General features: G+C 43.4%; 1 protein-coding gene across 1 annotated transcript in view; it reads right to left on the reverse strand.

Annotated features, from left to right (window-relative positions):
• Nucleotides 1-231: 231 nt before the first annotated feature.
• The window catches only part of LOC144783326 (acylamino-acid-releasing enzyme-like), a 352393-nt gene continuing 340617 nt past the window's right edge, over nt 232-12007 (reverse strand). The window contains exons 21-23 of the mRNA XM_078662358.1: nt 7936-8042; nt 5354-5498; nt 232-804 (exon numbers count right to left, since the gene is read on the reverse strand). Of these exons, the coding sequence (XP_078518484.1) occupies nt 232-804; nt 5354-5498; nt 7936-8042 (825 nt within the window). The remainder of the gene's footprint in view (nt 805-5353; nt 5499-7935; nt 8043-12007) is intronic.

Raw genomic sequence — 12007 nt, forward strand, 5'->3', positions numbered from 1 at the left:
CCCAATGCCTCCTGGGAGTTGTAGGCCTTTTTCCCGCCGTCTCGTTGTCCTCGACGTGCCGGTATGGGAAAAAGAAAAGAAAACCCGTCTCAGTACAAGAGTTCGGTGATATACTTCGTGCGGGGAAAGGGGGTGAGGGGAACACACGTGCCCGCTAATACCCCTGCTCAGTGACGTGATCCCTTGTGCTCATCAAACAACAACAAGGGTGTGTAGAGGAGGTTTCGTGCATTAAGGGGGCTTCCCTCGCCTGATGCCTGCCCACCCTGTGAACTTGGACCGTACCTGGTCGAGCCACACTTCCGTGTTAGTGTGGCTGGGCGATGCGCGTTCCACAGAGCCTCCTTGCTTCTTGCGGTAGCCGCCCTCAGCGTTGTCCACCGGTCCGGTCGTCGCCTTCTCCCCTGGAGTCTCGTCGTAGCTCCGGTCCGCCTCTGCTTCTCTCCCCGTCTTCCTCCGAGGTCGCGCTGGTATTCCCTCGAAGGTCCTCCGGTGTTCCTCTGCTTCCTCCGCTTCCGTGCTACTCTCTCCGTCCTCCTCTTCCTCGCTTCTCAGTCTTTCCTCCGTCCTCCGTTCGTCCTCCTCCTCCGTCCACACCGCTCCGCTGTCTCTCCACTCACGCCACCAGTCTCCTACTCCGCCTCCGGGTGTCTCGCACACCTGGCTTGATTCAGGGATGGGTTTTACCTCTTCGGGGAGGGCGTGCCGCCATTCCGGATCCGCCCCCTTAAAGGTGTAAGCCCGTCGATTCTCCGCCTCGGACCGTCGTCGTACTTCTTCAGGTGTACTCCATGCCTCTGTATGCTGGACGAAAAGGGCAGAAACATTAATAGGCATACCAGGGGGCCCCTCATCCGGGTCCCCCACGTCACAGGCCCCCATTCGGCACCCGAGCAAAAGCTGTTCCTGTGAAGCAAGCACATTCCTCATTTTTCCAACCCGGGGGCCTATTTACAAGCCCCTTGCGCGGCTGGTGCGCCACTTTTAATGCCGGTAAAGGTGACGCACCGGCGGCGCAAGTGGTTCGTAAATGAACCCCGGGGTCTGTAAGCACAGTCCTCTGTGTCCAGCCTGCGTGGACATTGTTACCAGGACTGTCCTGCTTATTATCCCACAACAGCAGTAAGCTCTTGTTCATTTTTTAATGAAGGGGAATTATGTTAGAATGTGTTCTTTACTGTGATTAGTACGCATAGATTGGAGTATAGAAGCTTCTTACAACATGTTTTAAATTCTGCAGCAAAACAACAAAGAAGCTTTTCATTTTAAAATTTCATGGGCAGCAGTGTTTTATTAACTGATATTTTTAGCACTTGAGCTGCTCAAGTGCCAAATTATTTTTGATACCCCATGTTATCTATATTTGTTCTGTCTATGCTTTGCTTGTGCGTTTGCTTTTCCAGTGTGTTCCTTTTATTTAGGTTTGTTAACAGACATATAGATTTTTAGGTTCAATAAAATAATATTTTAATGAAATTTCCCACTGTTGTCCTTCATTTTTTCCCGATTGTTAATACCTAGTATAAAGCAAACCAATGTCATAGGAGGAAGCAACAAATACAATTGTTAAGGAAAGTAATATTGACCCAATGTCCTGGGTAACTTGGGACCAGATGTACTAAGCCCTTTAGTGGTCACACGACCTGCAATTCGGAAGATCATAGAGTTTGTGACCATGAAAGAGACATTTTTGATTTAAAAAAAACATTTTATGTGCCCAAAAGTTTTTTGACTCGTAAAATTGATTTTTCAAACCCCTATTGATTCGCAGTTTTGAAGGGGTGTGAAAGTGGTATTCCTTCCAAATTGCGAGTTGGTAATCCATGTATCAATGGTTTGAGACTGCAGTTCCGGTCACAGACCATTGACAAGTTTACTGATTTCTCAAAGTAGGTGGCAACTAATTCCTAAAGGGAAGGGGTACCCGTAGAACCCTCTTTCTTTTTGGGAATCGGATTGAAACTTAAAAAAAAAAATTTAAAGCAGCGCCGGTTCTTTTAGCACATTCAGGCTCCTTTTAGAAATAAAAAAAAATTACCGTTTAGGAATGTAAACACGGGTCTGGTGTCCATTGCAACCCACATTCCTTTTGCTTGTAGCATACAACAAATGGTCTCAAATTGTATCCAGCCTACTGATTATTAATTAGGTATATCGTACTGCGAATTGTGATTTTGTGAACCAACCTCATAGTATATAAGTTGTTACGCAAATCCGATTGCATTCTCAAAATGGTGCGTAATGTGCAACACTTTTTGCGAGTGGAATCTTTGTTAATTAAATATTAATTCATAAAAATGCGTGCTCCTACACACGGGTGTCTAGGCACGGGACTCTGAGATGGCTAGCCAAGACTGATGAAACCTTCTAGTTTAAAGAACCATGTTTTAAGGGTTTTCGTGAGAAGGTCTGTTTCTTTCTTTAATAATGTAATGTAATTTGGTATTTGTAAAGCGCTGACTGCCACTCCGAAAGGAGCATCCTGGCGCTGTTTGGCTGGAGGTGAGAGCGGGCCTTAGGGGTGCTAGATGAGAGAAAGGCATAATTCGTTGATAATGGAAGACGGTTCCAAAGACGAGGGAGGTGCTGCCAATCAAAGCTTCTCCCTCCCCACTGAACTCTTGGAATGATCAAAGTAAACACAGATTTCTGGTCCTTCTTCATGGAGGCCCCTTTTTGTATCATGTTTGCAAGTATTAGTATCGCAACAGATGACATATTATGAACAAATTATATTTGTTGGACTTTATATACGTTATGTTATGTTATGTTATACTAGTTTTATAGAGCGCACAGCTACTAACATTATCCCGGCGCTGCTACCAAAGAGCCTCCCACAGAACCGGCTGTAGACTCAGCAAATCAGGAGGGAAAAAGGCATCAGAACAGCAGCGTTTTTAGTTTCTTCTTAAAAACTGCCGGGTCAGAGACCATCCTGAGGGCAAGAGGGAGCTCATTCCAAGCTGAACCAGCTTTGCGAGTGAAGGAACAGCCGCCCAGCCGATGGCGTTTAAACCGGGGAGTCTGTATGAGGAGTTTGTCCGAAGATCCAATTGTCTAGAGGGCGTGTAAAAGACAAAGCGCTTCTGAAGGTAGAGTGGGCCCAGCCCATACAAGGCCCGTTGAACAATGGACAGCATTTAAAATTTAAACCGAGACTCAACTGGGAGCCAGTGAAGGAGGCGAAGATGTGCCCGCACACACTGCCTGAGAGAAAGTCCCAGCAGAAGTCTAGCTGCCGCATTTTGTTATCCCTTTTCAGAGCACAGCTTTCAAAGGTGAAAACTACTGATGAAGACAGTGTTTCTGTCAAAACGCGCGTTGAGTCAGCCGTCCACCTGGTCCAATTTAAAGACCTGACAATCCATCTACACAAAATTATTATTGTGTGTTTCTCTGTGGTCATTGTGCATTAGATACCATCCATATCACTCCTGGTGTGACAAAGTATTTACGATATCTAGTTTTGTGTGTATGTTTGAAGGATATATGGTATTGAGTGAAAGTGGTAAGAATGTTGTGCGCCTGTGGAAGTCTCTGAAGTTAAGGTCTGTTATTTTAGTTCTCCAATATATTTATATGATTATGTATAATATATCCGATAATTAACTAATATCAAAAAATTAATAAATATTTTGTATTTTTCTAACATATTCTTGTCTTGAGTGTTACTGTTGTGTTTCCTCTAATTAAATAATAGGGATTTGCTAATGATCAGGAAGTAGCCCTAGAAATTTTACATATTTGGGCCCTGAAAGGAATACAGCGCGCTCGGAAATGTATGCTTTTCTCTATGGAGAGCCAATGAAGAAGCGGAAAGACGGCCCATACTGGTTCTATTTCTGGTATGCCTAACAGTAGGCGTGCTGCTGAGATCTGCAGCTTGTTGAAGCTTTTCTTTCTAATATTGACAAATAGTGCATCTATCTGTCCCTTGGTTCAATTCATACACTGAGAAAGTCCTCACATTGAGTGGAATTTGAAAATCATGTTCTTTAGTGTATATTACTGATTCAACAAGAAACTATTTATTTAGAGAAACAAGCTACTACAGTACCCTCAACATTGTGAGCACTACCCTCAAATACAAGTTAACCATAGTAAAGGACTGTGTTACCTAGCAAAGTGTCCGACATGTTCATGTTGATGGGTTGAGTAATTTGTCTACTTGTTCTCCAATGGTTTGTTAATTGAGATTTGCAGGTTGTTAAAAGTGAACACTTTTTTGACACAATCCATGAATAAATCCTGTGCCCCAGATACAGGAAGCGTCACAGCAATTATAAAAGTTATCCAGATTATGAGTGAGGGCTTTTTGGCAACCCAGATACCCATAAAGTTATTGCTTTCCTGTATGTGGTTCTAAAACCTTTTGTAGTATCCCTTTTTAAAACATGTCGCGAGGGCTCAATGTTAATGGCTGTCGTCCTTTTGAGGTGCTAAGGTGACTGCCTATGTCACTTCCTCCTAGAACACCTTCAGAGCACTGTAGATTGCCAAAGGGTGGTTTGATCCTGTGGGGTCTAGCTGGTGCATCCACCACTTACATCCCTTCTTGCCATGCCACTTCCTGCACATTGCAAGGTGGGATGAAATCATAAGGTAGGTGTGTTTTGTTAGTGGAAGGGTCAGGTAAAAAAAAACCATCATGCCTGGCCACTTCCTAAGCAGTGTATGATGGGATGAAGCTAAACATTGGGTGTGTTTTGTCCCTGTGGGGCATGGCTTGTGGGGGGTGGGGTCCTGCCTATGTTACGTCCTACACAATGCATGGTTGGATGGGGTCAAAAGGTGTGTGTGGTTTGGCCCCGTGCTACCTGATTCCTGGGTCACCACCTAAATCACTTTCTGCCTGGACAACTTCATCTATTTCCAGGACCAGCCTTCAGGGGATTTGTGGGTGTCAACACTTCCCGGTCAGGACTCTGGTCAGAAGTTGTGGGGACATTGTGTAATCCAGAAAAGGGTGTGCACATATGTCACATTACACAATCCCCACCCATGTGTTAGTTTGAAGAAATGTTCTCCGTATACTACTCAGCTGTTTCCTACTTTTCTCTTGTGAAATGCAGTGGCACACTAAAAATATTTCCAGTTACGCTCTGTTTTACCCATGTTCAATTGTAATATTTGACCACACACTATTTTCTTTTTATTTTATCTGCAAAGTTTGACGCTTTATTAAACATATCTTGAAATATTTTACCGATCCTTTTTGATTGTCTGGGAAGAATGTTTAAGAGCCTCGTGTGAAGAACAAAATGTGAAAGAAAACAATATGGTACATTTTAGAAAACATTAAGGAAAGTCCTCTTTTTAGCGTTTACAAGAAGGTTGAAACTCATCTCCTCACAGGATAAGAACGTTCAGGTTGCTTTCGTTCCTGATTTTTCTCCCATGTTGGCAGATGGCGAACAATCCATGCTGTGCTGTTCACAAAGCTGTCCGCCTCGGCTTCCACACTAGACAACGAATGATTGTCAGGATACCAGAGAACGCTGTGAGAAAGTGACAAGGAGTTTGTACAGTAAGGCCCGAGCAAGATGCAAGAGATAGATTCAACAGCTGTAGATCAACAACCGAAATACACCCAAGTGGATTGGGTACATGGGCGGTAATACTGCCAGTCATAGTAAACAAGGTTTGTCCACTGCTGAATTAGAGGAAGTACCTACATTTATGGTCTTGTAGTGTTGAAGATTTTTTTTGTCATGCTGACAGCACAAGAGTTACGGTGGCTCATTTTTTGGAACTTTTGAGAAAATCATTCACTTACCTGGATCTAAATGTGAGAAAGTTTGGTGCACATGCTGTCCGGATTGGACAGCATCTGAGGCCGCAAGGGTGGGTCTCTAGAACGAGGATATTCACAGGATTGGAAGGAGTTGGTCCAGATGGTGTGATCGCTATATATGGGAAGGGTTTGGGATGTCTGGGTTCTAACAAATAGATTTCTGTATGGTGATGTTGTTTATATTTTATTCTAGGGTGCATACAAGGTCCATCATCGAAAAAAATGATGACATGGGTTGTGGGGTATTTGTTAGATTGGGGGAGGGCTGACTATAAAGTTTGTTGGCAGCCGTCTATATGGCTGCACTTTCGGACTACCAACTATCAGACAGGAGGGGTTTTGCTTGGGTAAGAGGGCAATGCGGTGGGGACAGCTGTTGCCCTCATTGGCCTACCTAGTTCTTGCTAGAGGATGTCAATATCTGTTAATATTTCATCTTGGTTAAAATGACTTGGTGCAGCTATCAGGGCTCTCATTATTGAAGATCATAGAAGAGGATTTGGTATGGCTGAAGAACATTTGGGCAAGCACATGCACTGTCTGGACTGAATTTGTGCCCTTTAGAGTTTGGTGTGGAGTCTAAAAACAGAATGCCATGGTTAACGTGAGCAGCAAGTTGAAGAGGATGTTTTGTTAAAGTTTAGGGATACAGGTGTTCTTGCACGGAAACAGTAATGAAGATAATGTTACCTTATATTGGTAGATGGTGTGCATCTATGATTGTTTGGAAAGGGATATTATTTGTTGGAGGTATGGGATTTGCTTGCAAGATAGTGGTGTGAGAAGGTATGATATTGAGTATTTCAGAATACTTGTTGTTATAATGCCTTATGTGGTTGAAAGGGGGGGAGGTGGGGCAAGAAAACACTTTAATAGTGTTACCTTGGTTTATGGTAATTGGGAGTGGAGGTGATGAATCACAAGATGGCATATCGTCCTTTGGAGAGGCGCATCTCAGTGGCCGGGGTGCACGTTTGGGAGAGTTGGAGCAGGTTAAGCTGGGGATAGCTTTGCGAGTTTTGTGACTTGCTTGAATGAGGAGGCTGTGGAAAGAATGACTGTGAGATGGGAGAGGGAACATGTTAATATGGCACGTGAGTGATTACTTGGAGATTATTTGGCATTTTAGAGGGGCGTTAATTGGGGGGGGTCAGGTTGTTCACTCTGTATTAGAAAGGGTTTGGTATATTTATTGTATTTAAATGTTGAATGGCCTGCAGACTTGTCATAATAAATATGGCCTTTCGCATTATATGGAAATCTGTAGTTTAAGTGGAATCATGACTGATAGTAGCTCGGAAGGAGAAAGGCCTCACGGCCTGTCACTCCCAAGGCTATTTCAGGTGGGTAGCACTTGACACAGAGATCAGATGGGGACAGGCTAGAGCTGGGCGAGGGGTTGGACTTCTGGGGAAGCAAAGTTCAGTCTCTTTTCACTGACTCTTGGTCATTGGCTTTTAGTGTAGAAAAGAGTGTTTTGTTGGTTCTCATGCCCTCCCGGTCCAGTGGTGTCATTTACAGGTGATATGAACTGCATTTGAGATTTGAGGTTGTTTTTTTATTTATTTTCAAGTACAATTTGATAAGTGATGTAAGAAGTGGGCTGGGTGCTGCTAATGTTTGACACTTTAGGACTGGTGCAGCTTTCACATGAGCGTACCACCCCTCATGGGTAGGGGCGGGACCCACATCTCATGGGCTGGGATATGAGTTTGGTAAAGATAAGGCAGGTTAAGCTTGAGATAACTTTGAGAGTTTGGTGATTTGCTTGGGAGAGGTGCCTGGGGAAATGACAGCTGTGAGATGAGAGAAGGAAAAGGTAAGTCTAGTGTGTGAGTGATTTTTTAGGGCATCATTTGATATTGTGGGGGAGCTTTGAGGGAGAGTGGGTGTCCTTGAGGGAGAGCGGGTGGTCGTTAGTCACCGCGTATTATTGAGGCTCAGGTATATTTATTGTATCTGACTGTTGAATTAATGTCTTAACAAATGTGGCCTTTCTCACTATATGGAGGTCTGTGGTTTATGTGGCATCGTGCCAGATTAATCTGTTAGTGAGGAAGCACGAACAAACATTCCCGATAAAGAAATGCCATAATTTACTTGAATAATTGACTATAAAAAAAATAATACTTTCCACTCACCGTATGGGAACCCCTCTAGCTCTGAGTGCTCTGTAATACTCCATCCCATGATGAGGGGATATCCGCCTGTCTTTCTCACCAAGAAGTAGAAGTATTGGAGTGGTTACCTACAAAATTAGTATATAAGTAAAGATCCTTGTGTAACTTCCGCCATTAGCACTTTTTTCATCTGGGTTGCTGACATTCACTCTATACTGGACAATACAGAGACTTCCTTTCAGACCTCAGTATGTAATGCAACACAACCATCGTCCTTCTGTATGGTAATACATTACAATGTATTACAGTATTTTTCTAGACACACACTTTAGTAAATTCATTGGTACCGGAACTAGTGTTTTTGGAGTTTGCAGTCGACCCATAATTTTCCTGAATGTTTACTGTAATCTAGGAGCTGCAGAGAACACTTGGCATTCACCGAGGCAGACAAAGGGGCATATTTACAAGCCCCTATTACCACAAAAACATCACTTTTAAAGATGTCCCTGTGGCGATATGGGCTTTGCCTTATTTACAAGGCGGCGTTAAACCACTTAACGTGGCTTAAATGCTTGCCTTATAAATAAGGCAACCTTTCACGCTATATTCTGCGTGAAAGGGGTGGGCAATGGATGCTGCGTGGTCGTTCCGCTGCAATACCCATTGATTTAGACCCTGCCCCATATTTACAAGGGTGGCGTAACTATGGGGCAGTGCCAAAATTAAGATCAGGGAAAACCTGGTCTTGACATGGTGAAACGAGGAGAAAGTTTTTGCTGTGCAACACACATAGAAACAGCAAAACACAATTCTATATTGTTTATGTGCAAGAAAGTACACCTTCCTGCACATAAACAATCATTCCCTCAACACAGGCACCCATGCTCTATGTTGCAAGGGTGCCTGCGTTGGCACTTGGCATCTGAATTTAGTGTCAGCGCAGGGAGAAACACATGGGGTGCACTTTATTATTGAAAATAATGTGCAACCCTGCGTTTCTAAAGTGACGAAGCAAGGCGTTGGCTATGTTGGAACTAACCCACTCTCCGCCACTTTGTTGTAAATATGCCCCTAAGTTTCCTGAGTTTGGTACACTTCACCAAAGGAAAATTGTCCTCAACAATACCACTTCATTTTGGCAATGTGTGATGGAATTGAATGTCCCAGATAATTCTTCGCAGCTGGATTTCCCTCCCCACGAGGACTGGCTTCTTACAGGAAATTATCCAGGGGTCCACCAGAGCAACACGCTAAGAGGCCACTGGCTGCTGGTGGGTAGTTTGCCTACTGCAGCACACCTTAAGTCTCAAGAGGCAGCAGGTATTCAGCCAGCTATCAGGAGCAGCTACAAAGGGAGAGACTTCCTTCCATTTGTGGGAGTCATAGCACTGCCGTGCAGGGGAACCCACTGTGTCTCACCAATTTGTTTTTTCTAATCTTCACCAGGTTTTCGCTTCACAAAGCTGGTGATGTTTAAAATATATGAAGCTGTGAAGTATTTTCAACTATGCGAAACCCAAGAGTTAAAGGATTATCATTTTTGCTGGGATTGTGCAAGGGAGGTCTAAGATAAAATACTTCACACAACAATGCAATTAAATGATAAAGAAGTTAAAGGTTCAAACTAGTTTACTACAAAGAGTAAACATTTATACAGCTAGAAGCAATTTCATAAACAGGATAAATGGAAAAAGGATAAAAATGTGCCTTGGAAGAAAAAATATTCTCTTAATCCATTTAACCTATTTGGCCACAAATTAATTGCATAATAAACATAAAAATGTTTAGTAGCAGCAATATAAGGAGATGCTTATTTGGAGTAATAAATTCCTCAAACATTTACTCAGAAGTTGAAAGAGATGAAAGGAAACAGCTGCACCTGAATAGGGACCGATTTAGAGCTTGCCTGAGTACCCTCTCTGCCAAACTGAAGGTCCATCTGCCTCAGTCGGGCAGACCTTCATTATCTTAGCAGCAGAGACCACTCTGGTCTCCACCGCTGATATACATCTATGACTGCCTGACAGAGTAAGGGTCGTCAGAGGTTGTGCCATTTGTCCGTCCAAAAGTGAAAAAACGTTCAATTACCATTGCTTACCACGATGGTAAGTGAAAGTAAACACATTTACAAATATGATGGGGAGTGGGGTGATTTCTTTTTATTTTTTAATAACGCTTTGGGGTTTTCTTTTTGAAAATAAAATAAAGTGAAAATGTGGCGTATTGCTCCTCCAGGTAAATGGAGCCTGGTGGCACACTTTCAATACATTCAAAGGAACTGTCGGGACGGCAGTACCTGCCAATGTAAGAGAGGACCGCACGGGCAGCATACATCTCTAAATCTGAAGGTCGGTTACTCAAAGTAATCGCACTCTAAATCAGGCGCCCAGTCTTTTATCCCTGATGGTCACTTGAGGGAAGCAGCGCATCAGGATTATTCACTAAAAGGATTGCGTGATCATGGGGGTTGAGGGAGACCAGATGGGCTGGGGTAAAGTCAACTGTTGTAGGAGATGCATGCGGTTTTTGAGTGGTGATCTTACTGAATTACCAATGTGTTTGTATACTGTGGTGGGGTGACTTTTATGGACTGGATCTAGCAAGCTCAGTCCGTGCTGCCAATAGATTGTGTAACTGTTGCAAGAAACATTCCCAACTTAGACAATGTCAGTCAAACTGAAAATGCCCTACATAGTTGCAAACAAGTCTATTCACAGGGCATTCAGCAATGAGGCATTTCTAGTGCTTGGGGGGGTGGGGGGGGGGGCGTGCTCCAATAGTGAGCACTACCAGAGACTCCAGTGGGTACTAAGGTCAGATAAGGAGGATAATTTTTTAGGTCTCGACCTAAATCATTGCTTTAGCAATGCTTGTTTGTCGAGATTCTAGTAAGCGGTCTAAAAAGTCTACCAAAACGGCGGATTAGCCACAGTTCATATGATCTATGCGCGTGCACAAACCAGCCACGTCACACCACCATTTGTCTGTGCCTGGCATCAGACTTCAAAGGCTGCCGCTCCCCCGCCCGCCGCATCAGACTTCTTCACTGGCCATCAGGCCGACACTTCCGGGAGCTCTGAGCCAAGGCCCTTTCTGCGGAGCTTTGGAAGTCAAATGTGGACTTGGCGCAGAGAAGTCAACACATTTCCCTTGTTTCCTTCAGGTATCCATGACATCATCAGGACAAATGATCCTTTAAACGGACTTCACCCGTGTCCTATTGCCCCTTTCTAGTCATTAATATGACATCCTAGCACACCACCAATTTCCCAGCATGCAAATCTGCATCTGCTCTGGAAACTATATGATTGTAAAACTATATATGTGTGAGTATGTGTATGTATTTATATATATATATATATATATATATAAATATATCACGCTCCAAATTCCTCTGATTTTATCAAAAGATGCTGCACTCACGGTGGTGCTTTTCAAGTTCCTTTATTTGCAGGCAAAAACAAACAAACGCACACATACATATATTCTTTCACAAAACATCTCTCACTCAGCCTGACTGAACATCTATCTATTTTCATTGATTACTATTTATCTTCTTTTGTCAAACAATTAAGATCCTATGTACAGGACACAAAGGATTTTTGAACAAAATTGCAAAAGTTAAGTGGGACCATTCTTATCTTTTTATTGTGTTGGATATAACCAGTTTATACACATGTATAGAACACCAACATGGTTTGAATGCAATACAATTTTTCCTGAAAAAGAGACAGTTGAGATTTATGGAGCATTCTAGCATGTTGTTGGAATTTGTGGAGTTTTGCCTAAGGAACAACATGTTACTATTTGAAGACCAGTTTTACAGACAGAGGTCTGGAACAGCGATGGGCACCTGCTTTGCTCCCAGCTATGCGAACTTGTTCGTAGGCTGGTGGGAGGAGCAGGTGCCCAGGACCGTAGAAGGGGGACTTAGAGACAGAGTGGTGCACTGGCACCGCTATATAGATGATCTATTCATCATATGGCAAGGTACTTTTGAACAAGCACATCAGTACATTAGGATCCTGAATGAAAACAACTTCAACCTGCACTTCTCGGGTACAGTTAGTCCAGTGGCAGTGGACTATCTGGA

This window comes from Lissotriton helveticus, chromosome 9, assembly GCF_964261635.1.
Source record: "Lissotriton helveticus chromosome 9, aLisHel1.1, whole genome shotgun sequence".
In the NCBI taxonomy this organism is placed as follows: domain Eukaryota; kingdom Metazoa; phylum Chordata; class Amphibia; order Caudata; family Salamandridae; genus Lissotriton; species Lissotriton helveticus.